General features: G+C 40.4%; 1 protein-coding gene across 3 annotated transcripts in view; it reads left to right on the top strand.

The window, feature by feature from the left end:
* The first annotated feature begins 2,532 nt into the window (after positions 1–2,532).
* The window catches only part of cpt1a2b (carnitine palmitoyltransferase 1A2b), a 62,205-nt gene continuing 44,477 nt past the window's right edge, over positions 2,533–20,260 (top strand). The window contains exons 1-9 of one of the 3 annotated variants that reach the window (XM_084372317.1): positions 2,533–2,665; positions 6,197–6,312; positions 12,993–13,135; positions 13,930–14,069; positions 16,358–16,535; positions 16,811–16,912; positions 17,075–17,212; positions 19,033–19,110; positions 19,376–19,483. In XM_084372317.1, the coding sequence (XP_084228443.1) occupies positions 6,240–6,312; positions 12,993–13,135; positions 13,930–14,069; positions 16,358–16,535; positions 16,811–16,912; positions 17,075–17,212; positions 19,033–19,110; positions 19,376–19,483 (960 nt within the window). In that variant the 5' untranslated portion in view covers positions 2,533–2,665; positions 6,197–6,239. Of the gene's footprint in view, positions 2,666–6,196; positions 6,313–6,583; positions 6,634–12,992; positions 13,136–13,929; positions 14,070–16,357; positions 16,536–16,810; positions 16,913–17,074; positions 17,213–19,032; positions 19,111–19,375; positions 19,484–20,260 lie in introns of those variants that run through there. The other 2 variants (XM_084372318.1, XM_084372319.1) reach the window with 2 other exon arrangements.

Raw genomic sequence — 20,260 nt, 5'->3', positions numbered from 1 at the left:
CATAATAACACTTGCAGAATCCCCCACCCCCACCCCATAGCACTTACAACGACCCCATCCCCAAACGATGGAGAACCCAGTGCTAACTCCACAAGGAGTTGGATCCCTAAAAAAAATTCTTACGGCTTTTAGACCAATAGTAACAGTCAGGGCTCGGTTTGAGCTCCCGCAAACCTAGCAACATTTGGCACAAGGCACTAATCCAGTCCAAGTTAAACTGAGAACCACTGAAGAGTGAAAAGAAAAAAGAACAAAACAACCAGTGAAGGTGTGAAACACATCCATATGAATTGAAAAAGTAATAACTGTCCATATTAATTGTGAAGAGTCACTACATCAGTGTTGTGTATCTTATTTCCCTTACGCGTCCAGCGACCTGATGAATGTGCTGGCCTCTTCCGGTGATTTAAACTCCTTCTCTGCACCGTTGTGTGTAACCCGGAGGCGCTCTGGGTAGAGCAGCCCAAAACGTATCCCCGGTATCTCACGGAGCTGGCGTCGGACATCATTACTCGGAGTGTAGTCGGGGAAGATAGAGAAACTCATGTCTCCAATCTTGATCCGTTGTTGGGCCCTGGCTCGGCGTAATATGTCCACACAGTCCATATGATAGTGTAGACGAGCGACTATGGGGCGGGGGCGCTCACCGGGTTTCGGCTTCGGCTGGAGAGTACGGTGAGCGCGGTCCACGAGAGGCTCCTTCTCGAGCTTAAGTGCCTCCTTGAGCAGAGAGGAAATAGCTGTAGCAGTAGAAGAGGTGGAAAATTCCTCAGGAATTCCCACTAACCGTATGTTATTGCGCCAAGATCTCGCCTCCAAATCCTCGCATTTATTGTCCAATCTTATCAGTTCTGTTGACAAATGCTCCACTTTAGCCTGTAAGGTAGTAATGTCGTCAGTGCAGGAGGAAAGCGATGTTTCCATTTCACCTACGGTGCCCTTCAGAGCGCATACTTCAGACTGGATGTTTGTAATACTGTCAGATAACTCCAACTTCACTGCCCGTAGCTCAGTCTTGATGTTTGACAAATTCTCGGTCAAGGCCGCTTGAAGCTCGGTTTTGAAAATAGCCGCCATCTCGACGCAGAGTGACGAGAGCAGCTCGGCCTTAAAGTCGGGATGAGGAGTGCCGCCTGCGGCTCCGCTCGAGCAGGGGGGGGAGCCACTACGAGGCGGGGATGAGGCGGGCGGAGTGGGCCGCAGTGCTTGTATAGTTGGTTTGGCTTTTATAGGCATTTTGATCGGTGAGAGGTCAGCGTTAAGTTGAGATTATGGTGGTGGGGAAACACACATCGAAAAAAAGACGAAAAAAGATACAAAAAGTGTGCCTAAAATCAAATTTGTGAAGGTTGTTGCAGGAGCTCAGAGAGGCGCGTCCTACTCCATCAGTCGCTACACCGGAAGTCACCCAGCTGAAACATTTTAATCACTGCAGTAATTATCCAATGGAAGGCTCTTACCTTTTTGCTTAGTTATATCCAGGTGGTGACTTTTTTTTTTGTGGCCAGGCAGTGTATAAGGAGTTCCTGGAGTCTCCACTGGTTTCTTTGCAACTTCACGTGGATACCTGACTCCAGGAAGTCACTATGCCCAGCCAAGAACTAGCCTGGCATTGGAAACAAAAAACATTCTGTACTTTTGTACAGGTGAAATAAACAATATTGTGTTAGTGAGCACAAGAGGTGCTGGTAGGAAGATTTTGGTACCTTTGGACAGAGCCAGGCGAGCTGTTCACCCCAGTCTCTGTGCAGTATTCAGCTTACTGTCCGGACTTGGGAGGATTTATCTTCTCATTTAGCACTCTGCGAGAAGAAAAAAACATCAAACAAAAGCACATTTTGTGAAATGACAAACTTTGAATTAACATTAATTGACACATAATTTAAGGATAATTTAAGGGTAGCTTTTGATTCTGTGGGTTGAATGTTACAGTGTTTATTTAGATTTCTCTAGTTTGGGAAACAAGTAGGTCAAGTGTTAATGTAAATGTAAATGGGAAACAGAGAGCTTTGCAGTGATATTTGTCAAACATCAAATGTTAAAGAGACGAAACCCATCTAAAAACTGTGAAGGCTTTGGGAAAACAACTGAAATAAAATGATATAAAATAAAATAAAAGCAGCTGTAGGCTATGTGTCAGTCACAGCGCGACCTATTTACCCTACATGCCCCTCATTTTTGTAAAATGAAGAAAGTATCCTCCATGTGTCAGAAGTGGGCTTGTCTCTGGCTGGCGTCATGTATAGCTTGCTGAAGAGTGACGTATAGTGAAGAGCTCTCACTCTGACAGTAGTAAAGTGTCCAGAGAGCCTTATATCTAAAAATTAAAACATAAAATTCACTCAGGTTATTTCGTCTTTTTTACATCTTGTAGTTTTTTATCACACCGGCCACAATCCTTGCTGATGGTTACAGCATGCGTCAAAGTTACCGCCTACATTCACACAGCGACAATGCAGCCCCCTATATTAATGACTGAGAGTGCGTCATCTTCTCGTGCTCGCACTATCTTTGTCCGCTGGCCCTCGCGGTGAGCGCCCTGCTGCTGGTGGAAAGCTCACTGAGTGTCGCTCTGTTGCTGGCTTGAGAAGAAGGGAGGGGTGCAGACAGACGTTTCCGCATCAACCTTCTCACCGAGAAAGTTCTTCGAAAAAAGACGCTTCAGGTACATTTATAATCGCATTTGATAAATTCGCATCGAACTGTTGGCCTAATTTTTTTATCAATGTAATACAAACGTGCCCTCTCTCTCTCTCTCTCTCTCTCTCTCTCTCTCTCCCTCTCTCTCTGTTGGCGTTTGTGCATCGCACAGGGTGGGAGATGGTGCTGAGCATGAATGGACCACTGTGTTTTGAACAGTGTTGATATTACGCTGGGCTACAGTGCATATATGCTAATACACTGTACGTTCACTTAAGGCTAACCGTTGGGAGTCACAGTTACATGTGTTTGTTGAATTTCTGGTGTTATTTGTTGTGTCGGTAGCTGTGGGTGTAGCCTGGCATCATGTAGTGATGATGGAGAGCGGCATGGTTGCGTCGCACAGAAACTATTTTCTTAAAGTGGTTTGGTCTCAGGCACATTCAAACAAGTCCCAGTTGGTGGCTTCACTTCACTTTGTATCGCCGTTAACGCTCACATTAATTACTGAAATGGCGAGCTCTGAGGTATTTAGAGGTAAATGATAGTGTTATGTAGCCTTACATAACAGATAAGAACATTTCTCGAACATGAAATGTTTATAGGCATATTAGCTATAGCACTGTATACGCTAGCTGAGATGATGATGATGTTAGCCGGATATTTAAGCTAGGTTAACTCGAAGTTATTTTTGTGTTAGCTAGGAAAATAATACAAAACAAACAACAAACTCCTTAAAGAGAGAACGTGTTGGGTGTTTGTACGGTCCACAGTTGACTCTGAGATGAACACTGTCAACGCTTCGTGTAAACAGAAGCCTACAGACTGTACATCAGGTAAAACATTATACTAACAGGTTAGTGTGTACAAATGCGTGCACGCGCGTCTCTTCCCGCCGTACTCCCGTGCGCGTGCTGAGCCTGTTAGACTTGAATGGTCGTGTTTGCTGTTATGGCCGCATGCCTTCTCCCACCCCGGCAGGTAAAACCTGTTTGTCGACATTGTTTTTGACAAAATTAAACATAATTTTGCAGCCTTAGTGAGCGCTACTTGCTACACAACTTGACTTTGTTTCCAAAGGTGAAGCAGCAGACGTTGATTTAATGTTCAGTCGGCATGAATGGATTATTGTTGCATTATATCTTATTCTCAATTATTCTTGACACCTGCATTCATGCAGGTAGCTACTCATTTTCTTTGACTTCTTATTATGGCTGTCAATCGATTCAAATATTTAATAGAGGTTAATCACATGATCTTAACTCACGATTAATCACAAAATAATCGCACATTTTTTATCTGTTCTAAATGTACCTTAAAGGGATATTTATTTTTAAGTTTTTAATACTCTCATCAACATGGGTATGTTTATTATTATTGCAACAATCCTAACAATGACAAATACTGTACCAGAATATTCTTCTGAATAACCTCAAAGGTACTGCATGCTCAAAAAATATGCTGAAAGCATAACATGGCAAACTCAAGTCCAACAAGCAACAACAGATGGGCATTGACCTGAATGTAACATTCCTTAGAAATACTAACACAATGTAGTGTCCTGCTTGTAAAGGTTAACTAAACAATTTTAATCAGCCTGCAAGCTGTAGCACCCATTTAGCTATCGCTGTTGGAAGTTTGTCACATGTAGAGTTGTCCAGGCATCTCTGTTGCAGACTCTACAGCGTGATCTGTGAGGGGGAAGGATGGCACTGCATCAGCTGTGTGCTTGGCCAGCAAGTGGTACTTGAGCCTGGACGTACTCCGGTGGTAACTCAGTTCACATTGTCAGTAAATGCAAATAACCATGTTCTTGTAGAGAGAACCGTCTGGCAGGGCTTTGAAGCTCAACTTGCCATTCAAAAGACCCTTTTCTTTATCCATTTCTGCTCAAAGGGGTTTGTTTCTGCTGCCATCCACCACGTCACTGCTACATTGCTTCCTGATTTCCCAAACTATGTGGCAGACTGAGGGTCATAACGCGCCAGCGTTAATCACGCATCAAAAAAACTGAACGGTGTTAAGAGGAATTTGCGTTAACGCGTTAACTTTGACAGCCCTACTTCTTATTGTTGCTTACTCTTGCAAACAGTGAGGTAAATAGCATAATTTTAAGCAAAATCAAATGCTAACGTTTTTCCAAGGTAAAGATTTAGGTTGTATGATGCATGTTTAAAGTGTTAGCAGTTTGTCTTGAATTGACTACTGCTTCTTTGTTTTTTATTTTCTTGTGTCATAAAAAAGGAGGCAGTTAGGAAATATAGCCGGAGGCGCACTGTCAGGAGAGGCAAACCAGGCAAATGTTTGGGGCCCGCAATAGGAGCCCTTGATGGCCATTCATATTGGCACATTTTTCAATTACAACTATAAACTCCCTTAAACTTCCCATTAGACACTATACTGTGAACTGCTGCAGCCTCAAAATGCTTTATGTGATGTTTATCACTGGTCTCATAATGTGGATTGTTTAGAATGTTACCACATTGAAGTTTTGTAGTTATAAATTTAGGTTTTTCAATTGTTCTGGTTATTCTGAAAATTCCTACTGATGTGAACATTGGAAATTGAAAAAAACGTTTGGATTGCATATATTTTTTGTTGGTGTTATGCTTGAGGGGCCACAAGGGAGTTTTTGCCTTGGGCACCAACAGACTCATGATTCACCACTGAATGTAGACACAACTGAAGAACCAGGTCATAAATCTTTTTTATTATTGTGCAGCAGGTTGTATATTTGTTTACTCCTTCAGCTGGTTTGAAGATTCTTGAAATGCCTTCAGAACAGTGGTAATTAAGTGTTGTTAAATGATCGTAACAAATATTTCCGGGTATTAGGGGTGTATCAATTTACCGATATGAGTCAGAAATCAGTTTTAAAGTTAAAGATACGATACATGGACCTCTGGATCGATCTAAATGTACTGTGAACCAGTTGATGGCCCGATTTCAAAGTTATGCATCGGTTGAGTGAAGCTGCTCTGCTGCTACTTCCCCACAGCGTCTTCAAACTCTTGGAAAAGTTCAAAGGTCAGCGTGAGACTCTCCCACCCCAAGGACAAAAAGCAGGCCATTCTGCTCTGTAAAACAGCGTTTAAGTACAGTGGCAGCATGTGTCTTAAGGTTCACCTGGTGAACAACATGGTGAATACTTTGCAGACGATGAGGTTGCTAATAAAGCTAATACTAGCAAGAACACGCAAGACACGGAGATTAAACACTTTTCCAGCCACGACTGAGCCACAAGTCGGCGAGGTCTAAGGTAGTCATGGCATCTATAGCCCGTTTTATTGCTAAGGACTTACGACCTGTCTGCTTTTGAACGTATTTTTTATCATTAGCTGTATTCTGTGACTGCTGCTAGTACTGCACACTGTTAACTGTCATTGTCTCCTGACATTATGTACTGAATTGAACCATACTGCACGCTATTTACTGTCTACTGAAAGATGATGCACAGTGCACACTGTTGAGTTAATCCAACTTTTGACTTTGTTATCAGTAGTAAACATTTGTCTGATTGTTAATCATACGTGTTATATACACTGATTATTACTAGGAAGCAGAGGATACAGAGAGTCAGGGACATCCAGAGAGGTCCAATGCAGACAGATTCAGCTAATGGAGATCCAGACATAAGGATAGTTGTTCCTCAGATCCAGGATGAGACAACAGGTGTGTTTTTTTACAGTGAGGTATAAGCAGATAAAGATATACATAATAGTAAAAAAAAATACATACGATTCCCTGGTCCTTTATGAAATATCTATTTGAAGGTAAGCAATCCCACTTTTTTAGAATTGACTTATTCTGATTTATAATAGAAAATAAATGTCTACATGAAACAAAGAATTGTATCGCATGGAATTGAATCGTACAGAATCGGAATCGCATCAATTTGTTCTTTAATAGAAACTAACGTCCCTGAATTGTATTGTAGCCCATCTAGATACGTACTGGATCGTCTTATAAGGGAGAGATGCACACCTCTACCGGGTATCGTATACATAAAGCTTTTATTCAAATGTACTAGTTTAAGTTAGATGTAGGTGAGGGTTTAAATTGTTTTGGGTCAGGTAAAGGTTAGGGTCTTGTTTTTGGGTTAAGACTTGTTTATGTTTAGTTTAGGAAAACAATAATGTTAAGGTGTAAATGTGATTTGGAGGTCCTCTTAAGCATACAAACATGGTCTGTGTCCATCTGCAGCAACTACACAATGTGTGCCAGATACCATGCCCACACTTTTCCTCCCACCTTCATTCTCTCCCTTGTCTCTCTCTGTCTTTTTCACTTCTCTCTCACTTTCATTCAGTTACACACACACACATAAATGGCTGTGTGAAATAGCTGTGGGAAGTGAGAAATATGCAGCAATCAATTGCTTGGCTGGTTAGAGAGAAGGGGAAGAGATGACAGAGGTTTGCCTTGCACACACAAATATGACCTTGCAGTGATTATATGTTGACCTACTTTCTATGTACTGTAACTGTATAGTTGTCATGTCATCATCCAGTATGTACCACAGGCCTCAACGACAGCTGTACATTACTCGTCCTTTTAACAGTATGGGACTTAGGAGCTCTCTGGCTTCACACACACACACACACATGCACACACGCTGCTGCAGACGGTCTTTGGTGAAATTGAGCTTTTGGACCTGACAGATATGTTTCCAGCCAAGTTGTTACTGTTGGTTTGCCAGCAGAATCAAGCAGCACAGCACTGACTAGAAGTTTCCTTACGTTTGCATCCATGTGTCTACATTCTGACAAGGTTACACAGGAAGTGAAGGAGTAAAGGAATGAAAAACTCATCAAGCCAGCCGTGACAGATTTCTGTCCAACAGTGGTTAATTGTTTTGGTAACACCCTGTCTGTCTGCTGCTGAAGGCTGAATGATGAATCTTCCTGTCCAACCTTTTCTAAATATCGACAAGAAACTCAAAGAGGGAGAGACGGTTAAAAAAATGGTGTCCAATTAGTCAAAGTGAGAAAACACCCTAAAGTAAAGATGAAGACAGGCCTTTCAAAGCATTGAATATTGGTTCAGAATATCATGAGAAATGATTGTACTTGAAAAATAGAATTTATTAATGAATAATGGATGATTATGATTCTTGGCTGGATTTGCCTGGCTTCCAGCTGTGCCCTTGTGTTTGAACCACAGTGGCCCCGACCAGTCAGCATCCTATGAGGAACTACTGGCAGCCAAGGGCGTGGATTAGGGGTGATGACCAGTGAGAGAAGCAACGGTTTGAAAAATGGTGGCTCCTCCAAGAGGTTAGCTTAGATGCTGCTATATCATCAGTTATATCAGAGCTTGTGAGTACATTTCATTGATAGAGGAGTGAAGAACGGCACTGAAGGCTTTTTTTGTCCATAGAAAACATGTCGGAAGAGTTTGCTATAACTGCTGATCGTAGCGCTGTCTTACTCTTGATCTGATTGGTTGAAGTTAGCTCTTTATAGACGGTGGTAGATAGGTAGTTCATCCAATCACTTGCCAAGTATTTCGTGAGAGCATCTGCGTACCTCCTAGATGATTCTGTCCATGAAACCATCTGGCGCATAGGGTTCTTAAAAGGGACTGTTTTAAAGTGTTAAATTTAACTGGTTGAGCAACACTAAAACCCTGTATAGTGTTGATTCATAAGGCTTTGCTTGCATGCTATTTAGTCAAAGAGAAAGTGATGGTCTAACCCATCATAAGTTTACGGAGGACATGACCTACATCCTGCTTTTTAATGTGCGCACAAACCTGTTAACGTGCCGTGCTTCAGGGTGAGAAGTAGCTCAGAGAATGTTAATTGTTCACGTAGACTTTTGCATTTCACTCTGCCTCACAAGCATGAGTGAGTCAGCAAGAACAATACGGAGCCTGACACTGAAGCAGCTAATTCAGCCGTTGTTATTTAGATTATTTACACCTATGCTTTCTTACAGTGACATGTTTTTATGGAAAGAGAGCTATTCTTAGCTTGCCTTTAAAAGCTGTTGACAACTTGGAAGAAAATATTTATTTATTGAGAAATGGGATGCTAGGAATGGACTCAGTGGCTTTTTAGGTGTACAGTATTATATTTTGCACTTGTGAACATTTTTGCTCATGAAAAAACTGGGTAAAGGTAACTGGATTGCCTGTTTTTGATTGAAGTTATTTGGGGGATGTTTTCTGCTCACACAACCTGACAGGAACAGTTTTGACATCTGCTGACCTGCTGATTGTTTAACCTGTTGTATGAACCTGTAGTATGGATGTATATTTGCATGTGCAGCTTTTAGTAAAAGAGAATAGTCTCACACCTTTTTGTGTCTTATTACCAGTTAGTGTATTGAATCTGCTGTTACCAATTGTTGACTTGCATTATCCATGCTGTTAAGTTGCCAGTATGATCAGGGCTAATAGCTCTGTGGGAGTTAATAATTTATAATGTCAGACTGAAGCTGATGGTTTGCTTAACAACTGACTGCACATAAAGGATAATTACTCTATATTACCTGCAGGCAGTGCTGTGTTTCCTGAGCTGAACAGTCGCTATTTTTCTATCCATAAATTGTGCATCAAAGAGGAATGAATTCCCATTATCCACTTCACTAATGTAAGAGTCAGAGTATTCCAATGTGGGGCGGCTGTAGCTCAGGAGGTAGAGCGGGTTGTAGTTCGAATTCGCTGGTTCGATTCCCCGGCTCCCCCAGCTGCATGTCTAAGTATCCTTGAGCAAGATACTGAACCCCATATCGCTCCTGATGAGCAGTTGGCACCTTGCATGGCAGCCTCTGCCATCAGTGAATGAATGTGTGTGTGAATGGGTGAATGTGACAAGTGTTGAAAAGCGCTATAGAAAGGTAAGTCCATTTACAAATAAGAATAGAATAGAACTTATTCAATATCAAATGGAAATAAGAATTTGAGAGAAAATAAATCTCACAGAAGCAAAAAAAAAAAAGTAATTGACATGTCAGAAATACATATACACCTGGCGATTCAATGAGATTGTTGTATATGTCAGTGTATGACACCTCCGGCCACTCGGTGGGTTGTTCATCCACTTTGATGGTGGCAGACTGAAAGGACACTCATCAACTCCTATTTCTGTCATATTTTATATGTAACGATTTTGATCGTTGATCGGCAACAACATTATATAATTACTTGCCTGACTGGCCATAGTATTTTTGATCCTAATACCTTAAAAAGACATATGGTTTTCTTATTTCATGCTGTTAAATTAGCAAAGTCTTTGGATTGTTTTCACACAAAAGGGGGTGGGGACGTGACGCATGGCAAAGTAACCGGATGGGTTGCAATGAGCTATTACTCAAACAACCGTTAGTCAATGTGGACACACGCCTGTATACTAAGAGTCGACTATAAACAAAAGGACATGCCATCAAAAAAGTAAAAGCACTAGTTTTACAATTATGCAAATACGAGAGAGATTTATATTCTCTCAAATTCTTATTATTTAGGGCCCGAGCAGGGACCCTGCAAGGACCCTATTATTTTTCTAGTGAGCATTTTTTGTCCCAAATCATCGCATTTTTCACTGCCTGAACAAACCCCAAAACTCACCAAACTTGGAATATATGTCACATCTGCTGGAAAATGTTATAATCTGTTGTCGTTGTGAATTTCCACCACTAGGTGGCGCTATAATCAAGGAAAGTGCGTTTTGCCTAATAACTCCCATATACTTTGTCGCACATTCAAAAATCTTATATCCACGCCTTCAGTGAATTCTGCTGAATCTCATGATATAGGCCAGGCCCATATCCGCCTACCGTTTTTTTTCGCTAGCTCGCTAAATGTCGCAAACCTACTTTTTCAAACTCCTCCCAGGCAATTTCACCAATTTCCACGAAACTTTGCACACAGCATCTGTGGACCCTCTTGACAAAAAGTTATTAAAAGAATTTTGATATTCCAAAGAATACTCAACTTAAAACTCTTGCATATCTCCACATTGGTTCATCCGAATGACATGAAACTCAGGATAGTACTTCCGCATGAGCTCTGTGGACAATCTTGCCCAATGACCACTAGGTGGCGCTCTTTAAATTGAAGTATTTTATATCTCCACATCGGTTGGTCGGATTAACACAAAACTTGGTACACTCATTGCCAATGCCCTCCTCAGGACATCTGTTGAAGCTTTTACCGATCCGCCACTAGGTGGCGCTCTGGTGCCAGTTTCATTAGGGCCCCAGCAGATAACCTGCGATGTCCCTATTGTTCAAAAACCATATATCCACGCGTTCCCTGAATTCTGTTGAATCTCCTGATATAGACCACGCAAATTTGCGGCCTAGGTTTTTTTCCGCAAATTCACAAAATTTCCAAAACCTACTTTTTCAAACTCCTCCCAGGCAATTTCAACCGATTTGCACCAAACTTTGCAAACAGCATCTGTGGACCCTCCTCACAAAAAGTTATTAAAAGAATTTTGATATTCCAAACAATACTCAAGTTATTAAATAACAACTCCCTGCACATTTCGTTACAAACAGGAAGTCTTGCATATCTCCACATTGCTTTGACCGAATGACATGAAACTCAGGGTACTACTTCCCCATGAGCCCCTCAGGCCCTGTGCAAAATCTTTGCGGATGACCACTAGGTGGCGCTCTTTAAATTGAAGTATTTTCTATCTCACATCGGTTGCTCAGATTAACACGAAACTTGGTATAATTATTGTCAATGCCCTCCTGAGGATATCTGTTGAAGCTTTGACCGATATGCCACTAGGTGGCGCTCTGGTGGCAGTCTAATTTCATATTTGGCACTGTGCCCACACCACAACACTTATGGATATGAAATTCATAGGTGTGGTATAGACTGGCCCCTGTAACTCAAACACCAAAAATGACCATCAGGTGGCGCTATTATCAACACAAAAACCGTTTTTGCCTAATAACTCCCACATAACATGCCGCACATTGTTCAACCTTATATCTACGTGTTCCCTGCATACAGCTGAATTGTGTGATGTAGGCCACGCCCACTTTCTCGCTACATTTCCATTCACAAATTTGCTGAATGTCGCAAACCTACTTTTTCAAACTCCTCCCACCCAGTTTCTCTGATTTCCTCCAAACTTTGCACATAGCATCTGTGAACCCTGCTGACAAAAGGTTATTAAAACAAATGTGGTAGTCCAAAGGACGCCCAAAATATAAAACAACAATTTCCTGCAAATTGTGGTCAAACAGAAAGTCTTGCATATCTTCATCAAATGCAGTCCCATTAACACTTAAGTTTTTTTAATTGTGTTCCATGCCCCGATGATGGTTTGTGAAAAATGTTGTGCAAATCCGCCAATAGGGAGCGCTTTTATTGCTAAATGACGAAAGAACAGCTTTCCTGCCTTCACTTTTGATTCCTCAGCGGAAGTTGTTGCATGAACAAGCCCCGACAGCCACATGCCCCGACAGCAACGTGAAGTGACAGCAGCACGCCGCGACAGCAGCACGCCCCGACGCGGGTGGACTGCGAGGGCCCGTTCATCGCTGCTTGCAGCTTTAATTTTAATTTGATATTGAATACTTTTTATTTGATTCTTATTGGCACATATCTAATTCCATAGCAGAGTCACTTGCACATTAAATAGTGAGGTCAGGTCAAATAACTGCCAGTCGACAATATAAAGACATACCGTATCCACACAACAGTGTAGGACATGTTGGCTGTTTTCAAAACCAGGTTTTTAAAGGCTACAGGCTGAGATTATCCATGTGATGATCTGTCTGTTGCAAGGCACAGTGCACCTCATATTACCCTAATAATAATAATTGTTTAATGATATTTGTATATATAACCAGGTTTAAAATAACAAACAATGTTGAAGCTTTGTGTTATGATATTGACTTAAGTTGTATGTTTACTAATGAAACCTATTGTATAACAGAGGGCTTTAAATACTTAGTATCACTTAACAGCAGAGCGTACTGTGAGCAGTTTTTACTCCGTGTTCTTGGTGATGCAGCAGGACTCAGTGAGACAACAACATTCCACTGACACATTAAATTACTCAAGTATTGTCCACACAGAGCTTTCATACAAGAGAGACAGCAAACACTGAGCTGTCTGCTGGCGTAAAAAACATGCCTAGTTTATGTCATAAAACTAACTATAGAAGTTTATTTTAACATTTTGCCACAGTCCCACTGATGTATTGAATATTATCAATTCAATATCAATTATTTCAAATAAAAAAACAAGAAAATAAGCAAAAATAAATTGTTGAAAATCTAGACTACATTTGCAATGATGAATTGTATGTACTGTCTTCACTCTAATAATTCATTATTCATTAATAAAAATCGTTCTAAATGTTTTGTTCATTTGTGTTTCCATAGCGATGGCAGAAGCCCACCAGGCAGTGGCATTCCAGTTCACCATAACACCAGAGGGGATTGACCTGCAGCTGTCCTATCAGGCCCTGAACCAGATCTACCTGTCCGGAGTGCGTTCATGGAAGAAACGAGTCAGCCGCATGAGGGTGAGGATGACATTTATGCGTGCTGCCATATTGTTTGAAACAAAATGTATTGGACTACTATCTTTCTATCACTTAAGTTTTCCCAATTTATAGTGTAGGCATCCGTTAGTTAAATCTGATATCTTAAATTTAAAAGTTTGATAGTCAGCACAGTGAGGAGAGTTGTGCCTCATTAGAAAAACGGCTATCTGTGATGCATATCTTGTCCAGTCTTTGTCCTTGTCACATAAAAAACATGCCATGTATGTCATGTATCTCTAGCCCAATGGAATTTGTAATTAATGGTTATTTATTTAGTAAATGTAACTCAAAAGCGTTTTTCACAAAAAAGTTTGTCACAGACGATTTTACAATCTGTACAACATACGATGCGTGCTGTCCTGACTCCCCTGGTATGGACGGTTGACTCACTGGTGCAGTGGGGAGCTTAGTGCAAAAGGCCTTATTACAGGGTGTGCATTCCCATGTGTATAGGTGAGGAATGCTGAGCCTTTCCTAACATGTACTGACATGCATGTTTGCCACTGCTGTGGTGACAAAAACATGATTTACAGTACACATCATGTACTGTACCTGTGTTCAATCAAGTGGATACGATGTTAAATGTACAAAAAAAAAAACTAATTTCAAAGGTACTTAAAGGGAGCATCAGTTTATTAAATGTTGAATTTAACTGCAATAACCTCCAGTTGGTTCTGAAAGGAGCCTCTGTTTTCTGTGGCCTAGTCAGTGCAACAGAGGGGGAACAGTTTAACCAATCACAATGCTCACTGTTTCTTCTTTTGTGGTTACAGAACAGTTTGATCAAGGGAGTGTACCCTGCCAGCCCTTCCTCCTGGCTCTTTGTCGTCATAGCAATCCTGGCCACCATGTACATGCGCTCCGATCCCAGCATGGGGCTGATCACCAAGATACAGCAACACCTGCCACTAAGGTACACAGAAACACACAAAGACCTCTGTCTTTAGTTTCTTGGACAGACAATACAACTGTCCTTTTATCTTTTGCATATTGAACCATATTTTTATGGACATCAGTTGTAATGTCTGTAACAGCCCCTTGGCATTACCATGTGGAAACTCCTTAACTCCAGTTTAGAGCTGATTTAGCGATTATGACTTTATCCCTCCTATATTAGCCCACCATATAAATCCAGACATTAAAAACTGGCTCATCTTTTTGGTATTTTGAGAAGTTTACAGTGTAAAAAAATTGTGACAATTATGATGCCACCTCTGACATTCAAACACTATGACGCTGCGATTGATAGATGGATGGAGATAAGTACAGGGGAACACATTCACTGTTTCTATCGATAATGCAAAGCAATTATTAGCTTAATTAACTGTCTAAAAGAATAATTTATGTAACACTTGAAAGTAGAGCTAAACTGTTGATGAAATGATAGCCATATTTTGCTTATTGGCATTGACATTGACATTGACAGTATGTATATAGTTAACAAGAAATTGCTGTTTGTCCATTAGAGCACCAACAAGTTTATTTTTACACTGTAAAAGGTCCCACTTAGTGTATATGTTGGTCACATATAAAGACAATTTACAAATCTAAGGGATCTCCATCAATTTAAAAAAATGCTATCAGCTCGAATATCGTTATCATTATCAGCCTCACAAATCCTTTGTTTGTTGAGCTATTCTTGTGCTGCTAGCTGAAAGTGACAGTTTCACTTCAAAGTGCAATCTGCCATAGACACTGAGGAGGAAAAGGGATTTCTGCTGATCCAAGCAAACATCACTTAATAGTAAATAAAGCCAGTGAGTCATTATGGATCAGCATGGGTGTGGTGCCTGGTGCCACTTGACCTCTCACCTACTTGCCTCCCAGTCTATTCACTAATTGTAGCTTCACATACTTACAACATCGCTGACTCACTGTCTACACACACACGCACATGCACGCACACACCTGCTACATTCCACCCTGATAATGTTTGTTCTGCAATGAGAGGCTGCAAATGGGATTTATGAGCAACACTGTATGTAAAATATGTAAAAATGGATAGGATGGAGGCTGTAAACCTGCTAGACTACTACTAGCTCCATTTTAAAGGCCAGTCTGATGAGCAGCAACCTGACAACTTCTATACACATAGGATTTTCTATAAATTTATACCAATATAAATGTCTCACTGCATTTAATAGCACTTATACCATTGCCACTTATAACAGGATAAAAGTACACTGTTTAATCTTCAGCTATTTTAAAAAGTTTGTTTGTAGCCTGTCTAAGTCCCGGGCCACTTCCCTTTCACCATTGAGTCAGCTGGTCACGAAAGTGTTGCTGCTGTGTTAACTGCATGACATGTTTTTTATTGTTATGCCTTACGGTGGAGAGTATGTTTTCCTCCTATTCCCATATTTGTCTTGATTTTATTGATTATATGTATTTATTGATTTTGCGTTGATTAAATTCTTAATGCATTTCATAATTTTTATTTTTCATTGTATATGTCTTATTCTGTTCTGCTGCTCATACTGCATATTATTATACTCAATTTACAAAAAAACAAACAAGAAACCCCCCCCAAAAAACCTAGATGAAAAATCCCCTTGTTGACTGAAATATTTCTAATTCACTTTCTGATCGACCCAGCAGATGTTGCTGTTGTACCTTCATAGATTTTGCTTGCATTCGTGACCATTTAGAGACTACTGTTCCAGCATCCCCTTTGAAGAAAAATATAAACGTAATGTTTGTTGACTTTTTCTGTTCACACCCTAGGCTTGACCCTCTTTAATCTTGTTCACAAATTTGTTTTAATTAATTCTTATTTGCTTCTTTGTTAAGATAATCCATCCACCTGGAAGGTGTAGTATATCAAGATACTGATTAAACAGTGTGCTTATCACACAGGTGTGCCTTGTAGTCCTTGAGTAACCTTAATGAAATGTGTGACATGTTACATATGTTTTTGTACTTCATATGAGCTTTACTGACTGTAACTGGACAACTTGTGCCTGCCAATTAGTTTGCCTCATTCCCTTTGTCTTAAACTACCAATTTCTGGTTTAAGAATGTTCTTAAGCTACCATTGGTCAAAAATAACATACTGAATATTTACTAAATATTTCTGCTTTTTGTGTTTATTTTATTCCTACTTTTCACCTCCAGGTAACATGACAAAAGTGCTAAATTGAACTTTTTTTTACCACTAACGGACATAACCAGTAACTGTTGTGTCCCCCTCCCTCTGTCCAGTCTCCATGTGTCGCTCAGTTCTCAGGGTCAGACCATGGTGTCAGCGCTGGTCTTCAGCACTCTGCTGTGGCTCTCTCTCATCCTGGCGCTCAGATTCTGCCTCAAACTGCTGCTCTCCTACCACCAATGGATGTTCGAGCAGCATGGCCGAGTTTCTAACGTCACCAAAGTCTGGGTGGTAAGATGTCCTCCTACTTTGTATGACAGCACCCTCGTGTGGCTGTTGTGCAGATGTTGCCACTGACACAAAATTGATTTAATTGATTTTTTTGTATATTGGTAGTTGTCACAGCATGGTATCAAATCTTAAACAAATGCTTTGTAATATAAGTATAGGTTCTATGATCCCCACTTTTTAAAAAAACATTTTGTTGTGAATTTATTGTTAATACCAATAAACTATGTTGAAATGTTCATTGAAAAGTGTTACAAATCTTCCTCTGTGTGTTTCAGACCCTGCTGAGGTTATTATCGAGCAGGAAGCCTCTGCTGTACAGTTATCAAACCTCTCTACCTCACCTGCCTGTACCTGCCATCAAAGAAACCCTGAGCAGGGTGAGTAGACAAACACATTATCATTACATACACTATCGATGTATATATTGTGCATATATTAGTGACTAAATTATGACAATGGAACAGCAGAACAGAAATTAATAATTATTTAGTAACCAGGAAGCAGGTTGTAACTGATGCTCTGTGTTCTCTCTGTCTCAGTACCTGCAGTCAGTACGTCCTCTACTGACAGATCCAGAGTATAAACGAATGACTGAACTGGCCAATCACTTTGAGTTTAACCTGGGAAACCGCCTGCAGCGTTACCTGAAACTCAAAGCCCTGTGGGCAACCAACTATGTAAGTGTACACAGTCACACGCTAGTCCACCTAAAATACACTTGTAACAATATGTTGTAAACTTCCGGAGCTCCTAAAGGGACAATGAGTTAACTAGTTGTTAGCTAACACCCAGTGGATGTAAACAGCCACCCAGTGGATGTAAACAGATGATACACAAAATAATAGCTTGTTTGTCAAAACACATAGGCATAAAGGGTAAGGGGGGGGACACAAACATGTGCAGTATTAATGTCTCTCATCTCATCTCATCTCATTTTCTTGTCCGCTTTTCCATGAGGGTTGCGGGGTGTTGCCGCTTTACCCCCCCTTTTCAGGGGGTGGCGGGGCTACTGGAGCCTATCCCAGGTTTCATATGGGCGAAGGCCAGGGTATATCCCTGGACGAGTCGCCAGCTAGTCGCAGGGCTGACGGCAGAGGCTGCCACACAAGGTGCCAACTGCACGCCAGGAGCAATTTCGGGGTTCAGCATCTTGCTCAAGGATGCTTCGGCATGTAGCTCAGTTCCGCCCAGGGGAGCCTGCTCTACCCACTGAGCCACAGCCGCCCCAGTATATCACTGTAAACACAACTACCAGTGTTTGAAGTATTAATGTAGTTTTTCTTATCTGGTAGGGTGTGAGTGTTTGAGTTACACCACTACATCTGGTGTTGACTTCAAGTTGAGAACATTTCATTTATTTAGTTTTTCAGATGATTTTAAAAGATTGACTCATCACACCTCATACTTTATGTCCCTCTGCTGCCAGCAGACACATGGCAACCTCCCAGACGGTGCACTTTGCAAACATACAAAAAAAATATCTGCGCGTGTGACACCTCAGCTGCTACAACTTCATCCTGTGTGCTATGCAACAGTGGTTGACCTTTTCTTGATAATACCTATATTGCTATACTTGCCCTTTTAAGCTGAGCTTATAGAATGAGCATCTAACAGTCCTAGTGGTGACATTTATGGTACGAATTAAAAGTAGAAGTCGCTGCTAGATCAAAGAGTATTTTAGCCAACTTCCTTTTTGCTTTTTGTTACAACACTGTTGGTCACACCTTTACATTGATGGTGTGTTCAAATAGCAAGCGTGCTCACTGTATGGTGCATTAAATCAGTAATTATATAAAGCAACATTAGAAGAAATTGGTATTTTGTGCGATTTTGCGCGCCCCACAGTTTCTGAGTGCAACACCGCTGTTGTAAATACAAATCCCAGTTCTGTAACAACTTGTCAGATGTAATGTAGGTGCTAAGTACAAACATGCCTCGTTACGTCATAACAATGTTACATTTTGAAACTTCTTATAGTCAACATGTATGTAATGCTGTGATCCTACCCTCTCACTAAAGTTACATAGTGCAGAAACAAGTGATAGGTTGGCAGAGTGGCTGTGACAGACACCATTCATCCTAAAACAAGACACTGCACCATCAAAATGGTAAAACATGTACATAATTTTGCTTAAAATAAAGGTTAATACAACTTTTTCTATGCAGAGGTATAATAATGTTATCTCTTACCATAAAACTGTTGAAAAGTAGTTTTTCCAACAGACCAGTAGTAAAGATGGAGGAGAGCTGAACCAACAATCTGATGAACCACCAAGATCTCTCAGCTTTAAAAGAGAGAGACTATTATTATATATAAAGTGACAAGCTGTGGCCTTTTCATGTAAATTAATGATTATTTTTCTAGTTTATATGTGACTAATAGTTCCTGAAAGATGCCAAATTTTATATTTTAAACACATCAACATGTGCAGAAAGATAGTTTTGTTTTGTCCCATTTGTTTCATATAAACAGTAGTGTGTCCTATTTTGGTTCCAGGTGAGCGACTGGTGGGAGGAATACATCTACTTGAGGAGCCGAGGTCCCCTTATGGTCAACAGTAACTACTATGGCATGGTAACCAGCTGCCTTCCACCGTAGTACAGCTACTGCATTAGAAAAAAGACTGTGCTGAATCTTGAAATATTTTTCAATATCTTTTTCTTTTCTTTTTTTTATCTTTGAGATAAAGTTGAGCCAAAATTAACAGACATTCTTTCTTTATTTTTCTGTACCTCTTTTTTTTTGCTTTCCTCTTTCCTTTTACTCTTTTTTTTCCCATTTGAACTTATGTCTTTGTTTCTGTTTACATTCTGTTGTTCTCTGTGTGTGTGCTATCAAGGACTTTCTATATGTGACGCCGACGCCATTGCAGGCGGCCAGGGCAGGCAATACCATTACTGCCCTTCTGCTTTATCGTCGCAAGGTCAATAGGGAGGAACTCAAACCGGTAAGACCACAAACCCTTTTTGCAGAGTTGGCTTGTGTGTGAGTGCGTGTGTGCGTGCGTGTGTATTTTTGTATATTATACGAAAATACACGTATACACAAAGCTGTATTCTTACTATATTTATTTTATTTCCTTTAGTCAATATAAAACTTGGACCTGGAATTTGGCCTACTATGAAAAAAAAAAACACAATAAAATGTAATCAAGCAAAAAAAAAGCATCAGCTCTTTTTTCTCTTAATTTCTCTTCAGCCCTTCATCTAAACATTTGGCCTACCGTAGCATAATAATGAAAATACAATAAAAATGAAAATGAAATGAACATTTCTCAAAACAGCAACTGTCCTTTTCTTTTAAATGTTGCCCAACCTTTTATGCCTCTCTGTAATATGATAGAATCATTTACATGCAGTGAGAAGGATGAAGTGGCCGACCTCTGTGGGCCTGTTATCTTTTTCTTATTTTTTTAAATTTTCATAGATTGGGCTAAATTATAGACCACACAGTGCAGGGTTAATTCTAAATGCATTTCCAAATGTTTCTGAACAACTCAATATCTCATTAGAAACAAATCTAAAATGTCAATAAATGAAATCATATTCCTGACATCAAAATAGTGAGTGAAGTATAGAAAGCATGAAGAACATGGTTCAGTATCAGATCTTTCCTCCTCTCCTCTCTCTGTCCTCCCCCTGTGCTGCTTGTCTCAGTCAGCAGCGGTATACAAGAGTTTGAAAGATTTTAGATTTGTGGCAAACGAAGCTAAACTAAACGGTGA

The sequence above is a fragment of the Pagrus pagrus genome (assembly GCF_965226575.1).
Source record: "Pagrus pagrus genome assembly, chromosome: 13".
Taxonomy (NCBI): domain Eukaryota; kingdom Metazoa; phylum Chordata; class Actinopteri; order Spariformes; family Sparidae; genus Pagrus; species Pagrus pagrus.
This window is presented reverse-complemented; position numbering and strand designations above follow the sequence as displayed.